Here is a 15,793-nt window from a genome sequence, read left to right on the forward strand (position 1 = left end):
CCCTTTCTTGGAAGAATTATGATTTGTATTTTCTTAATCTTATTCTTTCGAATGTTCGCTTCCAGCCCCTCCCAGTTGAGAATGATTGGACATCTATTGGCGTCAATAGGTGCTTTCAATATCTATTTCCCTCTTTTCCGAACTACCTCAGCTGGCAGTGCCAGTGAAGTGTACAGCTAAACTAGCCGAGCCGTTGCGCATGTGCAATTGTGCATACCAGAAAGTGCTGGGAGTGGGAGAGCGGCGACAAGTGCTACCACCAAATGGAGGAATATAACAATGGTGACGAGGTATGTAATATGCTGTCATTCATCATCACGTCGAGACGACGATCGCGTTTTTTAAGATGACTTTGCGTTTGCCTGGCTCGATTAGCTTAGTAGACGCCGTTTCCGTTAGCAGGCTGGGTCGAGGATGTCGCCCAGTAGTACTTTAGACAATTACACAGGAATAAAACGGAACAAACATTAAATACGTTTCATCTTTTCGTAATGGATTTTCAGTCCGTATATTATTTGTTCAATCAAATTTTCCATGCAAAAATCTGCCTTAGAGAGCTGTTAGCATTTTTCGTTTGTTTCGTGTCATGAAATGAAATGGCATCTTTAAATTTGTTTTGGTTTTGCATTTTTTATCTGAAGCTTGTATTGATAAATGATATTTGAAATTATTGGCTCATTTAATTTAGTCACTCTGATTTCGCCGACAGGAAGTTGTATTGATAAATGATATTTGAAATTATTGGCTCATTTAATTTAGTCACTCTGATTTCGCCGACAGGAAGTTGTTCGGGTATATTATTGTCCGGGTTGCACTCGTGAACTGTGTTAATGGTTCCGCCAGTGCAATCAGAAAGAAATAGCTTGACCCAGATTCATTAAAAAACTTAACATAAAATCTTTAATATGGGATATTATTATAATTATTATTATTTTAGTTCATTCAGAAATCATGTCAAATTCAAGGCATTTTACATTTTGAATTTGTTAATAATCAGGACGAAATGTTTAACTCCTAAATGCTAACTAGCAATCTGAAACCAATATTCAGACATTTTCTTTCATAGAACCTATCAAGGACTATAAAAATGATTAAAAGGCTCGTAAAACGTAAAATATTTGTAAAACTTTTAAAATATTTAAAGGCAACTGAAATCTGAAAATAAAGTTTCGTTTCTTCTTGTATGTTTTTCATACATTGTCTTTAATATACAAATACATAGCAGCATACGTACATTATAATATATACTGTAGTTTATCCACTACTTACTCATTTAAAAATAAAGCAGTTTAGCGCTGATTTAACATAAATTCCTGTTGAGAAAAACATGTCAAAATTAGGGGTGTGACAATATATCGAAATTGTGATATATCGTGATACTTTGTATCCCAAAAGGTTATCGATATGCACCTGCCAAGAATCGAGATATCGTTTTAAAAAGGTGTTACTGTTTAAAAAAACAAATAAAAAGGGAACCAACAAGTTGCTACCAAAATCTTCCACCATAATGGTGTCTCAGTTAATTATAAGGCTGCATTGATGGTGCTCGACGCCCAATCATTTAGACTGGGAACGTTTGTTCATTCGAAAACAGAGCATTTACAGTTATTCTGTCCGATTTTCAGGGCATTTACAGGTCACTTGCTGTTCATTTTGGGGCATTTACAGGTCATTTCCTGTTGAGTTTAAGTCACTGCCTATAGACCCTACCCACCGACGTCACAAAATCACGTGCTCGCTGTATGATTCCGCCCCCTTGTCCGTCATTTTGTGTCTGTATTATCAATGGTCTCAATTGATCGAGCAATTTATAATGCATTTCATGGAAGACCCGGTGCTTTCGGATGCCGTAGACTCACTTGATGCGTTGCATAAAAGGCGTTATGTGGAAAAGCTTCAGTTTATCCATTCGCCAGATCCATATTTGATGCCTAAATCGATGTTTTTCGACCCGCTGTCTCCACCATATTTGCCTGACATCTACTAGCTACCCTGATATGTACAACTATCTTGTCCACACAAAATCAGCCTATTCTCATGAAAGTTTGAAAAACTTTAAGAGCTTGGAGGCTTATAAATACTTCGTTGCTGGTTGGGTGAAACAGGTCCTCGTCCACGAAAATTCGGCAGGAATCTATCTTGTGCTTGGAAAGGTGAGTTACGAAATTTTCAATTCAAAATCTTTTGTTATTGCTAACATCCACTGTCAAGTCTAATGTATTTCATGTCGTTTGTCAATGGAGTTAGGGCTTTTAATGTTTATATGGTTTAGCGATAGCACTCTCACTACATACATACGTGTATGTTGTCGGCGATTAGCCTAGCAATGATCTTAATTGTGGTTGTCAGCCCAAAACCCTCTAAATATATATTAAATGCATCTTACCAGATATAAAATGACTACTACATAATCTGTGGTAATCGTTTGGAGCCCAGTTTTCTCGTCGAATTGCAGCAGCCCATCTCGCTCTCTTCTCTCCGGGTCTCTCGGAATCCGGTAGAACTTCAAGTCTCTCCGTCTTCTCCGTCTATCTTCTCTGTTATTGCAACCGACCGCCACACACGCCTTCACCATTTTGATTATTAATGTTAACGAGCAGAAAAACACATCGTAAATAGGAGGAATGTACGTAGCCGTAACAGGTAAACATGATGTGTTGATGGACAATTGGGCGGCACCAGTCAGGAGGAAGGAGTTGTGACGTCACGTGGGTAGGGTCTATTGATTCGGGTGATTCCCAGGTCACTTTCTGTTCTACAACTCAAAATAAACAGGAAGTGACCTATAAACTACCCTAAAATCAACAGGAAGTAACTGAAAATCAACTGGTAAATGACCTTAAATGGCCCAAAATTACCTCATTGCCTGGCATTGGCTGTCACTGACAGCCATAGACGTTCAATCCGTTTGAAATGGGAGGGATGGCAGCGAATGGACGAATGTTCATTCGCTGCCACCCTCCCAGTTCAAATGGATTGGAAGTCTACTAGTGATAAACTGAATATCCTAGTATGATTTCCTGACCAATGTTTCGATAATCGTTGTATTGCCATATCGTCAGATCATCGTTATCATGAGCTTTGTATCGCAAATCGTATTGTATCGTAAGGTACCAAGAGGTTCCCACTCCTAGTCAATGTATTCTCTCCATTCTCTTTTCTGTCAAGTCTTAAAGCAACACTAGGTAACTTTTCAATGTTTATAAAATATTCTCATAACATTTGTGATGATATGCCGACTGACAACTAGTTGAATATCTTTTATATCTTGAGGGGATCTATATCGCTTTCACCGGCATTAATTAAATTTGAGGGGGGTGGCAGGAACCCTGCCACACACACCAAAAAAACCTACAAATATGTTGACTGCTTTACAACATATGTCACTTTAAAAACGGAAGTTCATGCCAACTCTTTGGTGCAAATTCTGCAAAGATGGCAGAGCAACAAGAGAGACAAAAAGTTTTGTCTGAGGAGGGGAGAAAAAGGGAGGCTACAAGGATGTACAGAGTAAACATTAGCCCGGCTTTCACTCGATGGCGTGATGCCCCCCCCAACCGAACTGGTCAGCGCTGACGAGTTCGGTGGGGGGGTGGAGGGGGGTGGCGGTTAGCCACACGGTTGCTAACAGTCATATGCTATTGTTTACCCACATTTGGATTCATTACCTTAATACTTTTCACCCCTTACACAGCCGCTGGAAACGGAAAGGTTGTTTAATCCATCTGCAGGCGACCATCATGATTTTGCAACACTATGCGGATGTGTGCTGGTCCTCATGGGAAACAGTCTTCCTTAAGGCAAAACACTACCGCTTTTGTCCACCGGTATTGCCAAAATCTACCAAAACTGAAAAGTTACCAAGTGTTGCTTCAAGAGGAATTGCACACCAAACATGCTGAACGGAGGAGGGGAAAAAACACTCTGAACCTGCACTTTCAAAGAACTTTAATATATGCATGAGATGGGAGATTTAAAATCAAGGCAGTTTGAGGGGGTTTGTAAGAAATGAAAATGCCGCTTATCCTCACAAGGGTCGCGGAGGTGCTAGAGCCCAGCCCATCTAACTATGGGCAGTAGGCGGGGTACACACTGACTCGGTTGCCATCTTAATTTGAAATGTAATGGGTTTTGCCCGGTAATATAATTTCACTCCTGAATTTGTATTTTACTAATTGCCTGCCATTGGCAGAGATGGAGGTCCATCCATTTTGACTGTGGAGAGGCGGCAGGGATGGAATGATAGCTGATAGCCCTCCCAGTCAAAATGGGTGGGCGTCCATCGCTGTCAATGGCAGCCAATGAGCTCCTCCAATCCAATGATCTCGCTGACTTTTCTCACAGGTGGTCTTCAATGCTGATGAAGCTACCAACAACATCAAAGAGGTTAGTGAAACCACTCTTCTTATAAAATGAATGGATGTCCAAAGTCATTCTTGACCATTTTACTTCATCATTTTCCACGTGATAGTGCATCGAGGGCGTCATTGGCGGCATGGACTACAGTCAAAGCAAAGTTAACCAGTGGAACGCTGCTATCGTGGAGCACTCTCTGACCCACCTGGTCAAACAAGGACGCCCGTTTAAGTACATAGGTGACTCGGTGGGCCACGCATGACGTGCAGGATTTCGCGGTGAAGTTGGTGACACATGTTTTTTATGTTTTTTTGCCAGTAAACTGCACCATCATGCAGAAGAGCGGCGCCGGGCTGCACACAGCAAATTCGTGCTACTGGGACAACAGTACAGATGGTGAGAGATCAATGCTACCTTGACTTATAAGTGCCCCATCTTGGGAATTTTGGGAGTATGGCACCATCGCTTGGTTGATGACCGTCAATAGAACATGATTCTTAAAGACACACATCCAGCATGTGATTATTACGTTGTGCACAGTCAGGCTCCCACTATGAATCGACAAACCAACAACTAATCTATGATCAAATGAATCGACAACTACTGTATTTTGATGGTCGATAAATTATTTCGAGACATTGTTGACCTATAAACAGTGGCACCACCCTTATGAATTTGTTGACCACCCCACTGGCCACCCCGCTAGCCAGTATATCGTATCCCTGTTGGGAAGTACTTTTTATGTTTCGTTCATTCAGTAATAATTATTTTTGTTTCACATTAACATTGTGTTAGGAAATACCCAGTTAAGATATGATTGCTTCTGTACTTGCTTTTATTTGTACCTGCCAGCACCTGCTTTTCCCCAGTAATTATTTTCTTTTGGTAAATGTACACTTTATGCCTAATATATACATAACACAATAAAACAGAATTGTAGGGAACTCAAAATGTTGACTGGACAGTTATGGACTATGCACATTAAATCATTAGTATCATCAAATATTACACAATATACAAAAGTATATCAGTAGCCGTGTCCTTAACTTTTTGTTATAGTTTTCCCCTGACCTTTTTACTGCAATAATATAATGAAAACCGGAAATTGTGGCTTTTAGTTTTGGTGTGCCACCCAAAGATTTTAAGTGGCCCCATCTGGCCACCCCTATGAAAAATTTCTGGAGGCGCCACTGCCTATAAATTGTCCAATATATTTGGAGAAAATCTTATTTATTTTTACGTTTTTTTGAATAAATATTTTTTTCCCGTAATATACACTGCTAAAAAAAAAACCACTAATGGTACATGTTGCAGATCTGAATAAATTAAATACTTTGTTCTTTCCATGGCTGAATGTGCTGACAACAAAGTCACACAGAAATTATCAATGAAAATCAAATGTATGAACTCATGGAGGTCTGGTTTTGGAGTACTACTCAAAATTAATGTGAAAAAACACATTACAGGATGGTCAAACGTTGATGTAATATCCTTCAGGACTGACCAAGTCAAAATGGTGCTTAGTAGTGTGTGTGTGTGTGGCCTCTGCGTGCCTGTATGACCTCCTTACAGCGCCTAGGCATGCTCCTGATGAGGCACTGGATGCTCTCCTGCGGGATCTCCTCCCATATCTGGACCAGGGAAACACTGAGCTCCTGGATGGTCTGAGGAGCAACCTGGAGGCCTGTAGGAGATTCCAGGAGATGGGTAGTTACTCCAGGAGAGCTGGACAGGGCCGTAGAAGGTCTTTAAACCCTCAGCAGGATTGGTATCTGCTCCTTTGTTCAAGGAGGAACAGGATGAGCACTACCAGAGCAGTGCAAAATGCAGCAGGCCACTGGTGTGAATGTTTCTGACCAAATGATCAGAAACAGGCTCCATGAAGATGGCTTGAGGGCCCGACGTCCTGTAGTGAGCCCTATGCTGCCTAGCACTGTAGAGCTCGATTGGCATTTGCCGTAGACCACCAGAAATTTACAAGTACGGCACTGGTTCTATGCTCTTCACCGATAAAAGCCGGTTCAATCTGAGCACATGCGATAGACGTGAAAGCGTCCAGAGATACCGTGGAGAACGTTATATTGCCTGCAACATCATTAAGCATGACTGTTGCGGTGGTGGGTTAGTGATGGTCAAGTGAGGCATATTCCTGGAAGGACACACAGGCCTCTACAGGTTAGATAATAGCAACCTGGCTACCGTTAAGTATTAAGATGAAATCCTTGGACCCATTGTCATAAGCTGTGCTTGTGCAGTGGGACATGGGTTCATCCTAGTCCACGACAATGCCCAACCTCATGAGGCTGGAGTATGCAAGCAATTCCTGAAGGAATTTATAACATTGACTGGCCCTCATGTTCGCCTGAACCAAACCCAATGGAGCACCTCTGGGACATTGTTTAGGTCCGTCTGGCACCAGGTTGCTCCTCAGACTGTCCAAGTTGAATAAGCCTGTAGTGTATTTATCCAGTTTAATTTGGAGTATAACTCCAAATCCAGACCTCCATGGTTTGATAATTTAAATTTGCATTGATATTTTCTGTGAGATTTTGTTGTCAGCCTATTCACCTATGGAAAGACTAAATCATGAAAATATTTCATTTATTCAAATTGACTATGGTGTACCGTAGTGTTCCCTTTATTTTATTTTTTTTTATCAGTGTGTATAGATATAACTGAAAGAATGAAAAAACTGATTTTCTTTGTTTTTTCGTGTTTAATATATATATATATATATATATATATATATATATATATATATATATATATATATATATATATATATATATATATATTAAATATACTGATTTCTGTAAATATCTTTTATTTTTACATTTTTTGTTGTGTATCATAAGTGTACAGGCAATGTCTGAAGTAACATTGTTTTTTCAGTTAATACAATGTATATAAAATACGGTATGTTTTTTACATGCTTTTTTCCCCCAATATTTTAAAGGGGAAAAAAACTAATGTCTTTTAATATTTTGTATTTGAAAACTCAAAAAAAAAGGGGGGTGTGGGTGATAAACATGTGTGTATTCGTGTATATACAGTACTGTGCAAAAGTTTTAGGCAGGACACCTTTTTATTATATTATGTATATACAGGATATACAGTATGTATATATTTTCCCCAAGTGGAAGCTTCCATGATCCTAATAAATTTAATAATTAAAAAAAAAAAAAATATATATATATATATATATATATATATATATATATATATATATATATACTAAGGATACATGATAATATCTGTCGCCGATAATGGCAATTATGACGTCACACAGATAATCCAGATAATTTAAAAATTCGATAATGCAATCCGATAATTATATACTTGATTTAGCCTCCAAATGTGCGCAACCGAAGAATTCAGCACGCCGCCTCCTCAACCCCTCCTCTCTCTGAAGCCCCTGAGGGATGAGGGGCTGAGGAGGCGGAGTTACACGACAAGAAGCAGTTGTATATTATGACGGCTGTTACTTAAAAAAAACGAGCTCTCGCCATCTGCGAAACATGCACCACAGAAGTTTCACCAGGCGGAAAGAAAGCGTCCTCATTCAACACCACTAACCCAGCAGCCATTTGCTAAAGCTATTGTAAACACAAACTAAGCTAAACTACGGGGCTTGTGACTATACTGAGTCGGGTTTTTTGGGAATGCAGCCCAAGGCGGGTGGTAAACTCGCATCTAAGGCTAAACACCGCCACAACTCGAGACCGATAGTCAACAAGTAGCAGTCTTCCGACGGAGCCTGCCGCTCTGGCCGGTCCGGCAGGCCGTTGCTACGGCAAGGCGGGCTGAGCCCGGTTCCCTAGCGGCGGAACCTCCGGTGAACACCCCGGTCTCTCGAGCGTTCCCCCACGGCAGGCAAGACGCGAGGTGTGCGCCTCCGTCTGGAGCAGAGCCAGGCCCAGATTACGCTGCTGCGAACCGGCCGGATTTTTTTTTTTTTTTTTACCGAAATGACCTGAGAGTCAAAGCCCCGGATAAAAAAATAATGTAGTTAATACGACCACCATTCTTCATGAAAAACATGCAAATCACATTTTCACCTAGGACATTTGGACAAGTGATGGCCAGTAAGCAAATTTATCATGATGGCACAGTGATGAGATGACAATATAACATGCAGAATGCATTCAGTATGTAAAAGGACGAGCTGTCAGATGACTTTGTAACGCTGCCTTTATTTTCGGCTTAACAAAACTCAGGCACAAAACAAGCACGGGGATGCGAGCTCCAACTCCGTCCAGTACTGCCGTGTAGCAGTTTAGCTGCTGTAAAGCAAGTGTCGTGAGTGCCGCAAATGTAAACAAAGCGCTGCAGAATGGGTACATGACATCTCGCTCTTTTGAGTTAATCATTTTTACAGTGTGCAACAAAGCATATAACATTAGCAATCACTTTTCAAATGATTTAACTTATTTGTCAGCTCAATTACAGTCACAGTGGATAATCAAAACCTATTGGCACTTATTAACACTTATCAATTTAAATATGCACATTCCTGTTTTAATGAAATAACAATAATATTCTGTAGCCACAAATATTCAAAATCTTTCCTTCCAATTCTTTTTTTTTTTTTTTTTAGGATTAAGTATAATAATCTATTGCTTAAAATAAGGCTGTTAAGATTATTTTCAGCTAGCTATTTTTCTTCCAAGAAATCAGAGAAATACACTTGAAGCTGGCAGATAATTTCACTTTTTTCCAATTGATTGACACTTAAAACTGACTAGTTTTAAGGAGGTGTGTTTTTGCAGTGTAGTAATGTTATATACAGTGCCTTGCAAAAGTATTCGGCCCCCTTGAATCTTGCAACCTTTCGCCACATTTCAGGCTTCAAACATAAAGATATGAAATTTAATTTTTTTGTCAAGAATCAACAACAAGTGGGACACAATCGTGAAGTGGAACAACATTTATTGGATAATTTAAACTTTTTTAACAAATAAAAAACTGAAAAGTGGGGCGTGCAATATTATTCGGCCCCTTTACTTTCAGTGCAGCAAACTCACTCCAGAAGTTCAGTGAGGATCTCTGAATGATCCAATGTTGTCCTAAATGACCGATGATGATAAATAGAATCCAACTGTGTGTACTCAAGTCTCCGTATAAATGCACCTGCTCTGTGATAGTTTCAGGGTTCTGTTTAAAGTGCAGAGAGCATTATGAAAACCAAGGAACACACCAGGCAGGGCCGAGATACTGTTGTGGAGAAGTTTAAAGCCGGATTTGGATACAAAAAGATTTCCCAAGCTTTAAACATCTCAAGGAGCACTGTGCAAGCCATCATATTGAAATGGAAGGAGCATCAGACCACTGCAAATCTACCAAGACCCGGCCGTCCTTCCAAACTTTCTTCTCAAACAAGGAGAAAACTGATCAGAGATGCAGCCAAGAGGCCCATGATCACTCTGGATGAACTGCAGAGATCTACAGCTGAGGTGGGAGAGTCTGTCCATAGGACAACAATCAGTCGTACACTGCACAAATCTGGCCTTTATGGAAGAGTGGCAAGAAGAAAGCCATTTCTCAAAGATATCCACAAAAAGTCTTGTTTAAAGTTTGCCACAAGCCACCTGGGAGACACACCAAACATGTGGAAGAAGGTGCTCTGGTCAGATGAAACCAAAATTGAACTTTTTGGCCACAATGCAAAACTATATGTTTGGCGTAAAAGCAACACAGCTCATCACCCTGAACACACCATCCCCACTGTCAAACATGGTGGTGGCAGCATCATGGTTTGGGCCTGCTTTTCTTCAGCAGGGACAGGGAAGATGGTTAAAATTGACGGGAAGATGGATGCAGCCAAATACAGGAACATTCTGGAAGAAAACCTGTTGGTATCTGCACAAGACCTGAGACTGGGACGGAGATTTATCTTCCAACAGGACAATGATCCAAAACATAAAGCCAAATCTACAATGGAATGGTTCAAAAATAAACGTATCCAGGTGTTAGAATGGCCAAGTCAAAGTCCAGACCTGAATCCAATCGAGAATCTGTGGAAAGAGCTGAAGACTGCTGTTCACAAACACTCTCCATCCAACCTCACTGAGCTCGAGCTGTTTTGCAAGGAAGAATGGGCAAGAATGTCAGTCTCTTGATGTGCAAAACTGATAGAAACATACCCCAAGCGACTTGCAGCTGTAATTGGAGCAAAAGGTGGCGCTACAAAGTATTAACGCAAGGGGGCCGAATAATATTGCACGCCCCACTTTTCAGTTTTTTATTTGTTAAAAAAGTTTAAATTATCCAATAAATTTTGTTCCACTTCACGATTGTGTCCCACTTGTTGTTGATTCTTGACAAAAAATTAAACATTTTATATCTTTATGTTTGAAGCCTGAAATGTGGCGAAAGGTTGCAAGGTTCAAGGGGGCCGAATACTTTTGCAAGGCACTGTATTTACCCTTTTAAAGGTTTTTTTTTTTTTTTTCAGTTGTTCTTTGTTTGGATCGATAATTTATCATCTAACAAATAGAGGAAAATGCGACAGTAACAGAAAAAAATACAATTAAGCGATAGTTATGAGGTAGATATCCGTGACTTCTTCACAGACACCAATTTTTTTCACTCTGACGTAATTTGTTTAAAAGTTTAAAATATGTGGGTGAATAATTTTTTTGTCTTTTTTTTTTTTAAACAAAATATTAGACATCGATTAATGATTCTAAGCTAAAAATGACATTTTGAATAAAATATAATTCTTTTTATGGCTGGGTTGAAACAAAACCGGTTGCATGATGTCTGTAAACGGGGGTTTCCGGGGTAAAACGGACAAATTAAAAATAGTTTGGGGACTTAATGCGCCATGAATCTGCTATGGCAGCATATAGACATATTGTTCTATCAAACGCAGCAGTTCTTTTGGCTTAAAATACAGCAGTTTATTTTAAAGAGGGGTTCAAGAGCAGAAACTGCTTTTTCAGTCTTGTCTGTGTTTTCCGCCATATATTATTTCTGCAAATGTCTTTTATTTTTCCATTTCAATTTTCGTAGTGTCTAAAAACAATGTTTGAAGATTTTCAACTTTTCTAAACCATGTCTTTCAGGAAGCTGCACAGTCCGATGGGAGAACCGTACCATGTACTGCGTGGTCAGCGTGTTTGCCATCGCCATATAACGTCGAACCACGTAGTGTCGTGACATCTTCCTTGTTGCATTCCCAAATAGGCTTGTTCTGACTGTACGTAAAATATAGACAGTATTTTTTTTCTTACTACTTGTATGTTGTTTGGACCAAATACCGTACGTTCAAGGATACGTTTTCAATGTAACAGTTTTTGTGTCCCAGTAGATATTTAAAACATGTTGGAAAGTGTCTCGTCTTTTGAGAAGTTTTTGTGATTGTAAAGGGAAAAGACATTCAAACTGTTAATTGGCTGCCATTGATGGTGATAAATGTCCAATTCATTTGAACTGATAGGGTTGGCAGCAAATGTTAGAAGCCAGTGTTTATTTGCAGCTTTATCACCTGAAGGTGTTGTAACGCCAGGAGTGCTAACATTATCTAAATACATGATTGTTTCATTAAATAGTATTTCAGTATTTATTTTAGTGAATTTAATATTTGTTTAAATTTTCATTTAAAACTATTTCAAGATTTACAGCGAGGAGCAGAAGTATTTGCACCCCTTGTGATTTTGCAAGTTCACCCACTAAGCAAATAGGTAGAGGTCTGAAATTTTAATCTTAGATGCATTTCCACTTATAGAGACATAATCTATTAAAAATTTGGAATTCACATTGTATGATTTTTCAATAATTTATTTGTAACTTATTAGGGTTCATAAGTATTTGTACCCCTGAGAAAATCAGTGCTAACATTTAGTGCAGAAGCCTTTGTTTGCAATTACAGAATTTAGATGCTTTCTGTAGTTCTTCACCAGGTTTTCACATATGGGAAACATGGATTTTGGCCCATTGCGCCACACAATTCTTCTCTAGATCTGTCAGGTTTCGGGGCTGTCGTTGAGAAACACGAAGTTTCAGTTCCATCCAAGATTTTCTATTGCATAGCAGTCTGGAGACTGGCTAAGTCACTCCAGAACCTCGATATGCGTTTTACACAGCCACTTCTTGGTGGCTTGGCTATGAGCTTCAGATCATTGTCATGTTAGAAGATCCAGCCACGACTGATCTTCAAGTCCCTGATTGAGGGAAGGAAGTTGTGGCTCAAAGTCTGACAATACATTTCACCGTTCATCCTGTGCTTTACACAGTACAGTCGTCCTGTCCCCTTTGCTGAAAAGCAGCCCCAAAGCATGAGGTTTCCACCCCCACACTTCACAGTGGGGATGGTGTTCCTGGGATTGTGCTCATCCTTCTTTTTCCTCAACACACGACGAGTAAAGTTTGCACCAAAAAGTTGTACTTCAGTTTCATCTGACCACATGGTTTTCTTCCATGACCCCTCTGCATCATTCAGACGGTCCCTAGTAAACTTCCTGGGCCTTCACATGTACTGGCTTTAACAGGGGAACCTTCTGAGCAATGCATGATTTGAAACCATTGCACCATAGTGTTCTCCTGACGGTAGCATTTGAAACTGTGCATCCAGCTCTCTTCAGGTCATTGACCAGCTGTGTGGTTCTAGGCTGAGCCCTCACTTTTCTAATCATGAGCTATGCCCCACAAGGAGAGATTTTACATGGAGCCCCAGTCTGAGGTATATTATCAGTTAAGTTTAGCTTTTTCCATTTTCTAACAATTGCTGCAACTGTTGATTTATTCTCACCTGGCTGCTTTCCAATTGTCCCATAGCCTTTTCCAGCTATGCGGAGTTCAACAGGTTTTTTTTTTTGGTTTTTTTTTTACCCTGGTGTCTTTCGAAAGCTCTCTGGTCTTGCCCATGGTAGCAGTTGGATAATGACTGACTGGGGGGTGCACTGGTGACAATAACGAGCTAAAACTGGTGGTGGGTGGGCAGTTACTCATGGGGTAAAGGTGGACTTTTCTCAAGGTAGACTGACAACTCTTTGATAATTATTGCTGATTCTCAGGGGTACATACTTATGAACCCCAGTAAATTACAATTTTATTTATTTATTTATTTTTTTTAATCATAAAATGTGATTTCTGGATTCTTTTAGATTATGTTTGTATGAGTGGAAATGCATCTCTGATTGAAATTTCAGACCTCTCCCTATTTTCTAAGTTGGTGAACTTTCAAAATCACAAGGGGTGGAAATACATCTGCGCCTCACTCTATAGATTTTTATATTTTGGTCTTAATCAAATTTTGTATCCTTTCAACATTTCAATTTTTATTCATTCATATAGTTCTCTAAAAAATATCAAAGTCGAAGTAAAAATATAAAAAATAACATGTAAATATTGAAAATAAGCACTAAAATAACACTTGTTTAATTGTTCATTTAATCTTTTTATATTTGGATCTCAGCCTAATGTACTCGTTTTACTTTTGACCACTAGAGGTCAGTCAAGCACAATGACAATATCTGTACATCACAACAGCAGCAGCATATTTTGTAAAGCTTTCATGGCCGAGTTGAGTAGAAATCATTGACTGCAGATAAGTCGAAAAAATGAACGCCATGCACAAATTACACATCTGCATGTCAATTTGGGGAAGAGTGGTGATAATACTGCATAAATGTGCATAATTGCAGATGTCACTTCCCCTCACAAATACATGCTCTATATCGTGCAAAACCGCTGCAAAATCACGACTCAAAAATTCAAAAAACATAAAAAGGCACAAAAAAATGTATTGGGCTTTTGGGTTCAAACTGCAATTTACCGTAGCTTCATGTTAATGGTAAACTGGACTCTTTGTATACTGAAATTAAAAGTGTTGGAAAATTTATAGATTCATAAGTAGCTTTTTGGTTTTGAAACAGGCAATAATTTGAGATCTGACTTTGAGTTAAAAAAAAAAAAAAAAAAAATTAAAAACATTTTGTTATTCAAGTTTTAGGACACGTGAATTTGTGTATCATTCGTTCAATCCATCCACAAAAGTGGCAAGATACGTTATCGAAAAATCATAGGCGGAGTTTGACTTTTAGGGCAGGGGTGGTGCACAACATGTTGATGACCCCGGAACGCAGTGTCAGCAATAAAAACTTACAAGAATATTTATAATAATAAGTTGACAATGAGCGTTTTTTTCCCAATTTTCTTGAGGGCAATTCTAAATCAGGTTGCTTAAGCAATACTTGTCGCCAAGATCATCATCCATTGAATATGGTACGCCCGCCGGTGTTGTGCCAATGTAGTTACCCCAGTCAAAATTGTGTATCCTCTGGGCGGAGCCATATGGAGGTAGATTTGTGTCTTTATTAGGGCTGTCAAACGATTAAAATTTTTAATCGAGTTGATTACAGTTTAAAAATTAATTAATCGTAATTAATCTCAATTCAAACCAACTATAAAATATGCCATATTTTCCTGTAAATTATTGTTGGAATGGGAAGATAAGACACAAGATGGATATATACATTCAACATACAGTAAATAAGTACTGTATTTGTTTATTATAAGAATAAACAAGATGGCATTAACATTATTAACATTCTGTTAAAGCGATCCATGGATAGAAAGAGTTGTAGTTCTTAAAAGATAAATGTTAGTACAAGTTATAGAAATTTTGTATTAAAACCCCTCTTAATATTTTCGTTTTTAAAAAATTTGTAAAATTTTAGATCAAAAAATAAACTAGTCGCCCGCCATTGTTGATGTCATTAATTACACAATGCTCATGGTTTAAGCCCATAAAATCACTCGCACCCAAGCGCCAGCAGAGGGCGACAAAACTCCAAAAAACACAAGTAACAAGTTGGCATTGCACAGTGCTGTCATTTTAATCTGAGCGGGGCATGTGCGTTAATTGCGTCAAATATTTTAACATGATTAATTTTAAAAATTTATTACCACCCGTTAACACAATAATTTTGACAGCGCTAGTCTTTATTATTCAACCAAAAAAAAGTCGCTTCAATTAAAAAAAAATGTGAATGCAAATATAAATTTGAAACTCAAAAAATGCATGTGGAAGCTTTGACTTTTTAAAAAAAATTTTTTTTGATTGAAATCATTTTTTTTTTTGATTAAAGTAATATTGATTTGTTTTTGGGACACATTTTAGCTAGGACATTTTTGTTTTTATTATTCAGTCAAAAAATAAGTTGCTTTAAAAATATATAGATTTTCAAAAAGAAAATCTCTTCAATCAAAAAAAGAAAAAAAATCAATCGTAGAAAAAGTTTTTGAATGCAAAAAAATATTTAAGATTGAAAAATTTGTATTTGAACACTTAATTTTTCATTGAAAAAGTTTTCTTTGATTGAAGCAATCCTTTTTGTGTTTGGGCCATAGTATGATTAGGACATTTGTGTCTAAATCATTCAATCCCCCAAAAATTTTGATTCAATCAAAAAGAGTATTTTCCAAAAAAATA

The 15,793-nt window shown here is 38.5% G+C and overlaps 1 protein-coding gene across 1 annotated transcript; it reads left to right on the forward strand.

Annotated features, from left to right (window-relative positions):
- The first annotated feature begins 129 nt into the window (after positions 1 to 129).
- LOC130926943 (dynein light chain Tctex-type 3-like) lies at positions 130 to 12,066 on the forward strand. Its single transcript, XM_057852298.1, has 5 exons — positions 130 to 290; positions 4,345 to 4,386; positions 4,472 to 4,595; positions 4,675 to 4,752; positions 11,424 to 12,066. The coding sequence occupies exons 1-5, from the start codon at positions 264 to 266 to the stop codon at positions 11,492 to 11,494; spliced, it is 342 nt and encodes a 113-aa protein (XP_057708281.1). The 5' UTR covers positions 130 to 263; the 3' UTR covers positions 11,495 to 12,066.
- The last annotated feature ends 3,727 nt before the right edge of the window (positions 12,067 to 15,793 follow it).

Source organism: Corythoichthys intestinalis, chromosome 12 (assembly GCF_030265065.1).
Source record: "Corythoichthys intestinalis isolate RoL2023-P3 chromosome 12, ASM3026506v1, whole genome shotgun sequence".
In the NCBI taxonomy this organism is placed as follows: Eukaryota; Metazoa; Chordata; class Actinopteri; order Syngnathiformes; family Syngnathidae; genus Corythoichthys; species Corythoichthys intestinalis.